This window comes from Salvelinus sp. IW2-2015, linkage group LG31, assembly GCF_002910315.2.
Source record: "Salvelinus sp. IW2-2015 linkage group LG31, ASM291031v2, whole genome shotgun sequence".
Taxonomy (NCBI): domain Eukaryota; kingdom Metazoa; phylum Chordata; class Actinopteri; order Salmoniformes; family Salmonidae; genus Salvelinus; species Salvelinus sp. IW2-2015.
Window position 1 is genome coordinate 4,015,104 of NC_036870.1, and position 13,852 is coordinate 4,028,955.

General features: G+C 44.4%; 1 protein-coding gene across 1 annotated transcript in view; it reads left to right on the forward strand.

Annotated features, from left to right (window-relative positions):
- Positions 1 to 13,390, forward strand: part of ints8 (integrator complex subunit 8) — a 25,576-nt gene extending 12,186 nt beyond the window's left edge. Inside the window, exons 10-27 of the mRNA XM_023976317.2 lie at positions 2,693 to 2,793; positions 3,019 to 3,160; positions 3,324 to 3,394; positions 3,589 to 3,764; positions 6,249 to 6,379; positions 6,503 to 6,613; positions 6,905 to 7,109; positions 8,730 to 8,851; positions 9,120 to 9,304; positions 9,505 to 9,598; positions 9,685 to 9,746; positions 9,928 to 10,046; positions 12,224 to 12,327; positions 12,488 to 12,538; positions 12,651 to 12,724; positions 12,836 to 12,900; positions 12,993 to 13,036; positions 13,202 to 13,390. Of these exons, the coding sequence (XP_023832085.1) occupies positions 2,693 to 2,793; positions 3,019 to 3,160; positions 3,324 to 3,394; positions 3,589 to 3,764; positions 6,249 to 6,379; positions 6,503 to 6,613; positions 6,905 to 7,109; positions 8,730 to 8,851; positions 9,120 to 9,304; positions 9,505 to 9,598; positions 9,685 to 9,746; positions 9,928 to 10,046; positions 12,224 to 12,327; positions 12,488 to 12,538; positions 12,651 to 12,724; positions 12,836 to 12,900; positions 12,993 to 13,036; positions 13,202 to 13,318 (1,974 nt within the window). The 3' untranslated portion in view covers positions 13,319 to 13,390. The remainder of the gene's footprint in view (positions 1 to 2,692; positions 2,794 to 3,018; positions 3,161 to 3,323; positions 3,395 to 3,588; positions 3,765 to 6,248; positions 6,380 to 6,502; positions 6,614 to 6,904; positions 7,110 to 8,729; positions 8,852 to 9,119; positions 9,305 to 9,504; positions 9,599 to 9,684; positions 9,747 to 9,927; positions 10,047 to 12,223; positions 12,328 to 12,487; positions 12,539 to 12,650; positions 12,725 to 12,835; positions 12,901 to 12,992; positions 13,037 to 13,201) is intronic.
- The last annotated feature ends 462 nt before the right edge of the window (positions 13,391 to 13,852 follow it).

Here is a 13,852-nt window from a genome sequence, read left to right on the forward strand (position 1 = left end):
TTGCACAGAATATTGTTTAGACCCTTCACAGAACAGCGTAAACTGGTTCTAACCAGAATAGAAAGAGTGGGAGGTCCTGGTGCACAATCTTGGCATTCTCTCAACCAACTTCATGAGGTAGTCAACTGGAATGCATTTCAATTAACAGGTGTGCCTTGTTCATTTGTGGATTTTCTTTCCTTAATGCATGTTAGCCAATCAGTTGTAATAAGGTAGGGGTGGTATACAGAAGATAGCCCTATTTGGTAAAAGACCAAGTCCATATTATGGCAAGAACAGCTCAAAGAATAAAAGAGAAACGACAGTCCATTACTTTAAGACATGAAGGTCAGTCAATATGGAACATTTCAAGAACTTTTAAAGTTTCTTCAAGCGCTATGATGAAACTGTCTCTCATGAGGACCGCCACAGGAATGGAAGACCCAGCGTTAACTCTGCTGCAGAGGATACGTTCATTGGAGTTACCAGCCTCAGAAATTGCAGCCCAAATAAATGCTTCAGAGTTCAAGAAACAGACACATCTCAACATCAACTGTTCAGAGGAGACTGTGTGAATCAGACCTTCATGGTTGAATTGCTGCAAAGAAACCACTACTAAAGGACACCAAGAAGAAGAAGAGACTTGCTTGGGCCAAGAAACACGAGCAATGGACTTTAGACCAGTGGATATTTGTCCTTTGGTCTGATGAGCCCAAATTTGACATTTTTGGTTCCAACCACCGTGTCTTTGTGAGATGCGGTGTGGGTGAACGGATGATCTCCGCATATGTATTTCCCACCATAAAGCATGGAGGAGGATGTGGGGGGGTGCTTTGCTGGTGACACTGTCTGTGATTTATTTAGAATTCAAGACACACTTAATCTCAGCATAGTTACCACAGCATTCTGTAGCAATACGCCATCCCATCTGGTTTGGGCTTAGTGGGACTATCATTTATTTTTCAACAGGACAATGACCTAACACACCTCCAAGCTGTGTAAGGGCTATTTGACCAAGAAGGAGAGTGATGGAGTGCTGCATCAGATGACCTGGCCTCCAACTTCAACCATCCTATTTGTAAGTCGCTCTGGATAAGAGCGTCTGCTAAATGACTTAAATGTAAATGTAAATGTAAATTGAGATTGTTTGGGATGAGTCGGACTGCAGAGTGAAGGAAAAGCAGCCAACAAGTTCTCAGCATATGTGGGAATTCCTTCAAGACTGTTGGAAAAGCATTCCAGGTGCAGCTGGTTTTAGTATTTGGTATTTTATTAGGATCCCCATTAGCTGTTGCAAAAGCAGCAGCTACTCTTCCTGGGGTKCACACAAAACATGAAACATAATACAGAATAACATAATGCAGAACATCAATACACAAGAACAGCTCATGGACAGAACTACATAAAAAAAAGGCACATGTAGCCTACATATCAATGCATACACACAAACTATCTAGGTCAAATAGGCTAGAGAATGCCAAGAGTGTGCAAAGCTGTCAAGGCAAAGGGTGGCTATTTTGAAGAATCTCAAATATAAAATATATTGTAATTTGTTTTAGCACTTTTGGTTACTACATGATTCAGTGTGTTATTTCATAGTTTGTCTTCACTATTATTCTACAATGTAGAAAATAGTGAAAATAAAGAAACCCTTGAATGAGCAGGTGTTTTTAACCTTTTGACCGGTAGTATCTATCTAATCTATAGAAGGGAACCATGGGAYCGCTAAGCAGAACTCATGATTATTACAGTTTCCTGTTTTCTATTGCTCGTTCATGTACAACGAGGACAGTCAATGCTTTCTGAAGGCTATGCAGGACTTTCTGAGCCTCATCAGGAGTGTCGAATAGCTGTCGATTTGTTGTGGGACACTTTTAAGCTTAGCAGGATACAGTAGAAAGTTCAGTATAGCTCTTTCTCAGGCTTTGCATGAGCGACCCAGCTGCTTTTGTATGCATCCATGAAGGCCTTTTTGTAGGTATAGCGGAGCATCCTGAAGATCAATGTTCTCGGTTGGTTGTTACCGCCTGGTTTTAGTTCAGCGTCGATGCGACGTGCGCGTTCCAGCTCAATCACCCCACGGGATAACAGTCTGGGGAGCCACAGGCGTAAGGATGAGATGCATGAATAATCTTCCATCTCGGCTAAATGACTCACAATCCCATAGGAGTTATCTGCGTAGTTACTGATTTCATCAGTGTTGTGTTTACATTGTATTGTCTGTGTGGGATGATMTTGTTGCGACCAGRCTAGWTTACCTTTTGTGTTTCTCAGTCTGAAGTTYGATGAATTTCATCTTGAATAATTCCATGTCTGTGAAGATGGAATTGACRGTGACACTGGTAGATATCATATCAGTGTGCATTTCAAGTAAAGAGTATTTTTAGATCACCACGTTGTCCCGGAATAAGGAAGAGTTGAGAGAAAACTGACTCATCCATGCCGGGAAGGTGTGTGCCTGTAGCCCCAAACACAGAAAGCATGCTCTTTCTTATTGAGTTGTAGACTTGGTAGTCAGGTCCAACATATCGAGTTTTCTCTTAGCCTGTGTTTCAGTGTTCATCCTTGTTCGTGATTAGTTAAGAGATGGTCAAAAGTACGATAGAAATCGCATTTTAAAATTTTGCACCAGCGTGAGCAAAACTCCTATGCCTCCTATCTTGCTCAGTAACCGGAAGTCCTTGAAGTAATTGAATGCTCTTCTTTTCCTCAGGCTCTTGTGGAGGCTTTCATCAAAGACAATGTGTCCCTCAGCTTGCCCAACCACCTCAGACAGTCTGTCCTGAGGGAGTTTTTGCACAAAGTCCAGCAAGGGTGAGAACACTTGGTGGTTTAAAGCATTCAAACCCAGAATTAAAATGGTATCTTTGACATGTACTATACACCACTTCACTGTTTTTAGGTGTAAATATTTTTCTTAGAACCAAATGTATTAAAATGAGGCACATCAGTCTTGATTGCATGCAAGCAATCCCAGCTTTAAGACGTTTAAATGCTTGCCGGTGTTATGTTAATGCTCTGTTTACATGATGTACACAGGGAGAGGGGCCTGGACGAAGTGTGTCACAAGCTTTGCGTGTGCAACGCTGTTCGCGACGCCCTGCAAGGGGAGGTCCTCAGTGTGCGTTTTCAGCAGCTGCTCCACAAGCCAAGGAAACATGTGGTGGACTTTATGCTAGAGGTAGAACTACAAACTCATAGCCTGATGTTAAACCACAATAAATGCTATGCTCACCATTGTTTCAGTCTGGTTTAACCAGGCTAACAAACCCACTCTTCTCAATGAAAACTGAATTCCTATCTATAAACACTAATCTACATTCAAACTGTGTTTCCTCTTACAGGTATGCACAAGGTCYTTAGACAAGGACCGTTCATCAGAGACCTCCAAAAGGAAGATGGTTATTTTTCTAAAGTGCGTAGGATTGAGTTGATTAACTTAGATGAGGCATTTTGTAAGCTTGTAATAACTGCAGATTTATTGTGTTGGTGTAGCTTGTTGATGGTGAGCAGTATGCCAAATSCTGATACCTGTCCTGACATTTGATGCTTCCCCATCATAGACATGTATTAATATCTTTATACATCATTGTCCCCACTCCCATACAGAACCCTGTGTGAGAGCTTGGCAGAGCCCCACCTGGTGTTCGTGGTGACCGCCCACAAGCTGTTCACGGAGCTGCTGAAGGAGGAGGATAGGAAGATTCTGGTGGAGCAGATGAGGAAGAGGTCAGCCACGGTCAACCTCTGTGCCAAGCCTCTGCCCTCCTTCTATGACATCCCAGGTATGCTGCTAAACTCAGCATTAAAAGAAACGTCCTCTCACTGTCAACTGCGTTTATTTTCAGCAAACTTAACATGTGTAAATATTTGTATGAACATAAGATTTTACAACTGAGACATAAACTGAACAAGMTCCACAGACATGTGACTAAGTGAAATGGAATAATGTGTCCCTGAACAAAGGGGGGGTCAAAATCAAAAGTAACAGTCAGTATCTGGTGTGGCCACCAGCTGCATTAGGTACTGCAGTGCATCTCCTCCRCATGGACTCCACCAGAATTGCCAGTTCTTGCTGTGAGATGTTACCTCACTCTTCCACCAAGGCACCTGGAAGTTCGGACATTTTTCGGGGGAATGGCCCTCACCCTCCGATCCAACAGGTCCCAGACGTGAGATCCGGGCTCTTCGCTGGCCATGGCAGAACACTGACATTCCTGTATTGCAGGAAATCACGCACAGAACGAGCAGTATGGCTGGTGGCATTGTCATGCTGGAGGGTCATGTCAGGATGAGCCTGCAGGAAGGGTACCACGTGAGGGAGGAGGATGTCTTCCCTGTAACGCACAGGTTGAGATTGCCTGCAATGACAACAAGCTCAGTCCGATGATGCTGTGACACACTGCCCCAGACCATCACAGACTCTCCACCTCCAAATTGGACCCTGGGCATCTTTCTTTTGGTGTTTTTCAGTCAGTAGAAAGGCCTCTCTAGTGTCTTAAGTTTTCATAACTGTGACCTTAATTGCCTATAGTCGTAAGCTGTTAGTGTCGGAGCYACCGTTCCACAGGTGCATGTTCATTAATTGTTTATGATTTATTGAACAAGCATGGTAAACAGTGTTTAAACCCTTGACAATGAAGATCTGTGAAGTTATTGGATTTATATTTGGTAGCATTGCCTTTAAATTCTTTAACTTGGGTCAAACGTTTCGGGTAGCCTTCCACAAGCTTCCCACAATAAGTTTGATGAATTTTGGCCCATTCCTCCTAACACAGCTGGTGTAACTAAGTCAGGTTTGTAGGCCTCCTTGCTCGCACATGCTTTTTCAGTTCTGCCCACAAATGTTCTATAGGATTGAGGTCAGGGCTTTGTGATGGTCCCTCCAATACCTTGACTTTGTTGTTCTTAAGCCATTTTGCCACAACTTTAGAAGTATGCTTGGGGTCATTGTCCATTTGGAAGACCCATTTGCGACCAAGCTTTAACTTCCTGACTGATGTCTTGAGATGTTGCTTCAATATATCCACATAATGCCATCTATTTTGTGAAGTGCACCAGTCCCTCCTGCAGCAAAGCACCCCCACCACATGATGCTGCCACCCCCGTGCTTCACGGTTGGGATGGTGTTCTTCGGCTTGCAAGCCTCCCCCTTATTCCTCCAAACATAACGATGGTCATTATGGCCAAACAGTTCTATTTTTGTTTCATCAGACCAGAGGACTGATTTCCCCCAAAAGTACGATCTTTGTCCCCATGTGCAGTTGCAAAACGTAGTCGGGCTTTTTTTATGGTGGTTTTGGAGCAGTGGCTTCTTCCTTGCCTTCTTTCTTGCTCCTTTCAGGTTATGTCGATTTTATACGACTCGTTTTACTGTAGATATAGATACTTTTGTACCTGTTTCCTCCAGCATCTTCACAAGGTTCTTTGCTGTTGTTCTGGGATTGATTTGCACTTTTCGCACCAAAGTACGTTKATCTCTAGGAGACAAAATGCATCTCCTTCCTGAGAGGTATGACGGCTGCGTGGTCCCTATACTTGCGTACTATTGTTTGTACAGATGAACCAGACTTGTGGAGATCTGAGGTCTTGGCTGATTTCTTTTGATTTTCCCATGATGTCAAGCAAAGAGGCACTGAGTTGAAGGCCTTGAAATACATCCACAGGTACACCTCCAATTGACTCAAATGATGTCAATTACCTTATCAGAAACTTCTAATGACATAATGTTCTGGAATTTTCCAAGCTGTTTAAAGGCACAGTCAACTTAGTGTATGTAACTTCTGACCCACTGGAATTGTGATTAAGTGAATGCACAAAGTAGATGTCCTAACCAACTTGCCAAACTATAGTTTCTTAACAAGAAATTTGTGGAGTGGTTGAAAAATGAGTTTTAATGGCTCCAGCCTAATTGTATGTAAACTTCCATCTTCAACTGTATCTTTGAAAGACTGTACTGAAAAGGGACGTTTATTTTTTTTGTAGAGTTTATATTAGCACTGCTGTCTGGCTAAACACAGGTGCCACACAACATCACTTCGGCAAGTATTCAGAGCTCTGTATGGCAGGGGTGGAGGAGTAGGGGCCTGTATGTGGGTTCTTAGGTGAATTAGTAGATCTCTTGTCTGTCTTGCATGGACAGTTTGCCCTCTTGTTAGTCTAAAGCTCCCATCAAGGAGTGATGCAGTCTTCTTTCCCATGCATTATGTTATGGATGTGCATATCCCTCTGATCCTGTGCTTGTCCTTCTGTTCCCTGTTGCTCCCCAGCTGCGGCCAGTGTCAACATTGGACAGCTGGAGCAGCAGCTCATCCTCTGCCTGGACGCCCGCCGCATCCGGCAGATCCTAATTGAGCTGCACAGCATGGCCGAACGACCCTTCTGGCGGGTTAACAACAAGGTCAGGGTTCAAAGGTCACCACAGCTGGACACAGACTGCTTCTACAGCACCTATTATTTTGAATGTTAGCAGGGATGTTGTTCGAAGGATACTTACCTGAAACGTTATTCCTTGTACCTACAGTGGGAAGTTCCTCCAGATTACATCAATGTGATACTCAACATCAAAGACAACCTGACCAAGGATCTGGTGTATATCCTCATGGCCAAAGGGCTACACTGCATCACTGTAAAGGTCTATRCCGTTCAAATTCTCCATTAAAATCATGAGAATTATGGAATATGAAGTTCATGGGTCAACACAATGTTACTGTTGGTTGATAGAAGATGGGATGTATTCCTTGTCAACAAACCTTGATTTTGTAGTACTTGTAGGTCCGGTTTCCCAGGCACAGATTAGGCCTAACCCGGGACTAAGAAATGCTTTCTTRGTTTTAGTCCAGGAATAGGCTTAATCTGTCTGGGGAAACCAGCCCATAAAGAATTTAGGTTGATCTCAACCTTTGTAATGTTGTTGGTATCCCAGGACTTTGCCCACACACGGCAGCTCTTCTCAGCCTGTCTGGAGCTGGTGACGGAGTTCTCTCCTAAGCTAAGGCAGGTGATGCTGAACGAGATGCTGCTTCTGGAGGTGCGGGCCCATGAGACCGGGGTGGCTGAGGGTAGCAATGTCCGACCCCCGCCCGACCTGGTCAGCAGGGTGCGAGGCTACCTGGAGATGAGGATACATGGTAGGTGAATGGAGAAACGGGCACTTTACTCGTGAAACGTTCAAGGCAAAAATAATGAAGCACATGGAATTGAACGTTTGATTTCGGGCCTCCGGTCCCTCAGCATTTTGCCKTATCAGTGTCCTATAATGTACAGTMGTGGCAACYTATATTGGCAYCCTTGCACTTTTCTTAAATAATTCCCTATTTCTTCTGAAATAAATTGAAATAATTTRAACATTGTAGAACCAATTTTGTTTAAAAAAATTAAGACAAATGGCATTGGTAGAATTATTGGCACCCTAGAGCTAGTACTTGGTCACACAGCTTTTGGCTGTTCACAAATGCTTTCTGTAGCCATTAATGAGCTCTTTGCAGAAGACTGCTCTAATTCTTCAACGTTTGAGGGGGTGCCCAACACCAACTGTTGTTTTCAGCTCTCACCATGGGTTATAGATGTGATTCATTCTTCGCTGGCCARTCCAGAACAGTCCAATGTTTGTTCTTGAACCATTCCAGGGTGCGTTTGATGTGTGTTGTGTCGTTGTCCTGCTGGAATACCCACAACCTTCAACAGAGACACAGGTTTTGGATCCTGGGTTGAACATTACACTCCAAAACATTTTTATAATCTGCTGATTTCATGTCTTGCACACATTCAAGTCACCCAGTACCAGAGACAGAAAAGCAACCTGCGTCTCCATTGAAGGTTGTGGGTCTTCAAGCAGGACAACGACCCCAAACACACACCAAAAAGCACTCAGGAATGCTTCAAGAAGAGATGCTGGACTGTTAAGTGGCCACTGATGTGTCCGGAGCTGAATCGCATCCAAAACCTATGGTGAGTGGCGCAGAGGTCTAAGGCACTGCATCGCAGTGTTGCCACGTCACTACAGCCTGGGGTTCAATCCCAGGCTGTGMTATTACCGGCCGTGACTGGGTGTCCCATAGGGCGGCGCACAATTTGGCCTAGCGTCGTCCTGGTTTGGCCGGGGGGCTTTACATGGCTCATCGCGCTTTAGCGACTCCTTGTGGCGGCCCGGGCGCCTGCAGGCTAACTTCGGTCGTCAGGTGAACGGTGTTTCCTCCAACACATCTGTGCAGCTGGCTTCCGGGTTAAGCGAGCGGGTTTTAAGAAGCGCGGTTTGGCGGGTCATGTTTCGGAGGACGCATGACTCGACCTTCGCCTCTCCCGAGCCCATTGGGGAGTTGCAGCGATGAGACAAGATTGTAATCACGAAATTGGGGAGATAAGGGGCATTTGAKAAAATAAAGAATTAAATGGCAATCTCAAAACAGAAGTCGGTGTAGGACACCCCTCAAACATTGAAGAATTAGAGTAGTTTGCTTCTYAAAGAGGGCCAAATTGCCAGTAGGAGCAACAATCTCATTGATGGTTACAAGAAGCGTTTGTCTGCAGTTACCTTGGCCAAAGGCTGTGTTACCAAGCTCTGGGGTGCCAATAATTTTGCCCATGCCCATTCTAAACTTAAGTTTACAAAAACAAAAACTGCTTCTACAATGTTGAAAATCTGACACATTTGTATTTTTCTTAAATAAGGAATTAAGAAAAGGGTGCCAATATATTTGGCCAAAACTCTATGAATGCCTATGGTCCCTGTGTGTTTCTTGCCATTCCAGATCTCCCTCTGCGCCAGATAGTAGGGGAGGAGTGTGTGGCCTTCATGTTGAACTGGAGGGAGAATGAATACCTGACTRTGCAGGTGCCCCAGCAGCTGGTCATGAACAACCCCTACATCAAGGTACAGGCCTCTCAAAGACTGCACAACACCTCACTTTCTATCTGAAGAGGATATAAGATGTTTATCATCAGTGTTCTGTGACTGAACCGTATCATAAATACATTTGTGACGCACACAACTACCACACTGGTTATTGCTTTGTGATATTGAGAKGTGTTCAATGTTACTTGTGTGCCAGTTAAGTTGTATTGTGTTCTGCCAATTGTGGTCTGRTGATAGACTCAAATCCTTTGCTCTACACCTGTGGCACACCTTTTGACCCCAATAGCTGGGTCAGCTCCTGGCCTCCACCTGTAAGGAGCTCCCGGGTCCTAAAGAGAGCCGGCGTACAGCCAAAGAGTTGTGGGAGGTGGTAGTCCAGATCTGCAGTGTGTCCAACCAGCACAAGAGAAACAGCGACGGACGTGTCAGCCTCATCAAACAGAGAGAGTCCAGTATGGGCATCCTGCAAAGGTAAACGGGCCGGTAGTCATAGTTGGTCTATTACCAAATAAGAATGGATGTAATAAACATGATTACACTCAGGTTAACTACTGTTTTATAACTACAGGTTTCTTCACCTGGCTTAGTCCTCATCGGTTTATACTGAAAATTGAGGCAGACATCAATGTGCTAAGTCGCCTTCTTGCTGACGTTTCCCATATTATTTTTAGGAGCCGATTCATCACATTCGTCAAGAAGCTTCGGGAACCACTGGTGCTGACCACCCTTATCTCACTTTTCGTGAGGTTTCATAGCATAGTCCGGGTAGGTTTGGCCACCTTCCGCCCACTGGTGCAGGCTATAACGAAACATGTTCTCTCATGGTTGAACAAATGTGCATCTCTCTACAGGATGATATTGTCAATGAAGTGACGGCAGAACACCTTGCCATTTGGCCATCAACCCTGGCAAAGTATGAACACCCGTTTGCTTCTATATGGCTACAGAATGTGGTCCTATTTTCCATTGAGTTCCATTTTTGAGTTTCTGAAAGATAGCGTCTTCTCACAGTATGAGTTTKTGAAGACTATTTACTTTGCTACTCACCCGACAATAAGGCTACCCTACTGTCTTCGGTAATGTTTGTCTTCTAGCATGCAGGCTGTGGATGTGGAGGCGGTGGCTGTAACGGTTAAAGAGCTCGTGACCTACGCCCTTACGCTGAACCCCAACAACCAGTCCTGGCTCATCACGCAGGCCGACATCTACTTTGGTAAGCAGCACTCAGATGGTGGTAGGGAACCTTGCCAGGGGGTGTATGTATCAAGTGTTCTGAGTYGTGCTGATCTGGAATCGGATCCCCTTTGTTCATGTGATCTAATTCATTGTGATCTAGAAGGCAAAACTGGCCCTAAYTCAGCCCTCCTACTCCGAGTCACTTGATATACACTGAGTGCACAAAACATTATGAGCAACTGTTCTATCCATGGCAGACTGACCAGGTGAATCCAAGTGAAAGCTATGATATCTTAATGATGTCACGTGTTTAAATGCACTTCAATCAGTGTAGAGAGACAGGTTAAAGAAGTATTTTTAAGCTTTGAGACAATTGCGACATGGATTGTGTATGTGCTATTCAGAGGGTGAATGGGCAAGACAAAAGATTTGTGCCTTTGAACAGGGTATGGTAGTAGGTGCCAGTACTGCAACGCTGCTGGGTTTTTCACGCTCAACAGTTTCCCATGTGTATACACAAACGTCCACCCCCCTGTGGGAAGCATTGGAGTCAACATGGGCCAGCATCCCTGTGGAACGCTTTCGACACCTTGTAGAGTCAATGCCCAGATGAATTGAGGCAGTTCTGAGGGCAGAAAGGTTGGAGAGGGGTGCAACTCAATCTTAATGTTTTGTACACTATATATACACAATGTGTTCGGAAAGTATTCAGACACCTTGACTTCATATTTAGCTACGTTACAGCCCTAATCTAAAATTGATTAAATAATTTTTTTCCCTCAATCTGCCCATAATGACAAAGCGAAAACAGGTATTTAGACATTTTGGCAAATATATAATAAATAGAAAWACCTTATTTGCATACGTATTCAGACCCTCTGCTATGAGACTCGAAATTGAGCTCAGGTGCATCCATTGATCATCCTTGAGATGTTTCTACAACTTGATTGGAGTCCACCTGTGGTAAATTCAATTGATTGGACATGATTTGGAAAGGCACACACCTGTCTATATAAGGTCCCACAGTTGACAGTGCATGTCAGAGCCAAAGACAGGATTGTGTCGAGGCACAGATCTGGGGAAGGGTACCAAAACCATTTCTGCAGCATTGAAGGTCCCCAAGAACACAGTGGCCATCAAGACTCTTCCTAGAGCTGGCTGTCCGGCCAAACTGACTAATCGGGGGAGAAGGGCCTCGGTCAGGGAGGTGACCAAGAACCCGATGGTCACTCTGACAGAGCTCCAGAGTTCCTCTGTGGAGATGGGAGAACCTTCCAGAAGGACAACCATCTCTGCAGCATTCCACCAATCAGGCCTTTATGGTAGAGTGGCCAGATGGAAGCAACTCCTCAGTAAAAGGCACATGACAGCCCACTTGGAGTTTGCCAAAAGGCACCTAAAGGACTCTCAGACGATGAGAAACAAGATTCTCTGGTCTGATGAAACCAAGATTGGCCTGAATGCTAAGCGTTACGTCTGGAGGAAACCTGGGACCATCCCTACGGTGAAGCATGGTGGTGGCAGAATCATGCTGTGGGGATCTTTTTCAGCGGAAGGGAGACAAGTCAGGATCAAGGGGAAAAATAAACGGAGCAAAGTACAGAGAGGTTCTTGATGAAAACCTGCTCCAGAGCACTCAGGACCTCAGACTGGGGCGAAGGTTCACCTTCCAACAGGACAACGACCATAAGCACATAACTAAGACGACGCAGGAGTGGCTTCGGGACAAGTCTCTGAATGCCCTAGAGTGGCCCAGCTAGAACATCTCTGGAGAGACCTGAAAATAGCTGTGCAGCGATGCTCCCCATCCAACCTGACAGCTTGAGAGGATCTGCAGAGAAGGATGGGATCAACTCCCCAAATACAGCTGTGCCAAGCTTGTAGTGTCATACCCAAGAGGACTCAAGGCTGTAATCGCTGACAAAGGTGCTTCAACAAAGTACTGAGTAAAGGGTCTGAATACATATGGAATATTTCAGTAGTTATGTTATAAATTAGCAAAACCTTCTTAAAACCAGTTTTTATTTTGTCATTATGGGGAATTGTGTGTAGATTGGTGGAGGCAATTTTAGAATAAGGCTGTAATGTAACAAAATGTGGGAAAAGTCAAGGGGTCTGAAATACTTTCCGAATGCACTGTACAGACCCTAGAACAAGTTTAGTGTAGCTAGTTGTCCCAGTCAAGTAATGTCCTTCTCTATTTTGTCTCCGCAGTGACCAACCAGTACTCTGCAGCGTTGCATTTCTACCTCCAGGCTGGTGCAGTGTGCTCTGACTTCTTTACCAAGGCTGTGGCTCCTGATGTCTACACTGACCAGGTAGAGAAACAGTCTGGTGTTTTCAAATGGAAGGGCTCTGGTCAAAAGTAGTGCATTAAATAGGGAATAGAGTGCCATTTGGCACGCAGACTTGGTGTTTTCTTGTTTAAACACCCAAGATCACTGGATTAGTTGTGACGCTGATCTTTTTTCTTTGCAGGTCCTAAAGAGAATGATCAAGTGTTGTTCGATGCTGAACTGTCACACACAGGTCAGACTTCCTTCCAGAAAGTTTATAATGGTTCTTATTCAGTACGTTGAGATTTGAACTTTGCAAATGTTACATGGTTGAAGGCTATGATCATGTTGTCTTTGCTGATTAGGTTGCAGTTCTGTGCCAGTTTCTAAGGGAGGTGGACTACATGACAGCGTTCAAAGCTCTTCAAGAACAGAACAGGTATGACAATTTATTGGGAGGGCGGGCCTTGTACACCCAGGCAACGAGATGAGATTTGGACGGATGGCCCTGTGACTAATATAGGCCTATTTGTTCCATCTTATCATTTAGTCACGATGCCATGGATTCGTTCTATGAATACATCTGGGACGTCACCATCCTTGAATATCTCACACGTATCCTTTAATCTTTAGTTATTTACTTAGGCATTATTTTAACAGGCAAGTTTTTAAAACAATGTTTACCCCTTGACTGTGCATGCGTGTAGACATTCACCATAAAAGGGGTGAGAGCGAGAAGAGACAAATTGCTGTAAGTAGAATCTATTTCCATTGAATAACTTGATTCGCTATGGCTTGTCTCCGTCGACAGTCATGTGTCTTTTGGAGAGCCTAGAAGCCCAATCGACTTAACCTTAGGGGTGGTTTCCCGTACAGATTAAGCTTAATCCTGGACTAAAACAGAGTCTCTCCTCAGATCAAGGCGATTGGACAGACTGAGCTGAATGCCAGTAACCCCGAGGAAGTTCTGCAGCTGGCTGCACAGAAGAGAAAGAAGAAATTCCTGCAAGCTATGGCCAAACTGTACTTTTAGATAAAACCGGGCCACCAAACATGTGGGAGAATTTTTTTCAAATAAATAGTTCAGTTCATATTTTGTACTCAATACCTGTAAGCAGTTTTATTCCCTGTGTTCAGAGATGGTAATTCCCTGATGTACACAATGGCCTGGTTTAACAAACAGCACCACTTTAATAAATGACATTAGCCTTTCAGAAGTGTTCAAGTTAACAGGTTCTACCTCTGGTCCCATATACAAGAAAATACTCAGTGGCCAGTTTTAGGTACACCACCCCGTTCACGAAAAAGGTTCACTCTGTGGCTTTTTATAAGGCAGACAGACACAGGCATTGTTACTGTTCAATTGAAGATTAGTGGGCAAAATAAGTGGCCTGGGCATGGTATGATCGTCGATTCCAGTATCTTAGAAACGGCTGGACTCCTGGGCTTTTCARGCACGACAGTGGCTAAGGTTTACGGAGAACGGTGTGACAAACAAAAAAATCCAGTTAGCGGCAGACCTGTGCGCAAAAAGAGCTCGATGACAGGTCAAAGGAGATTTCAGGCG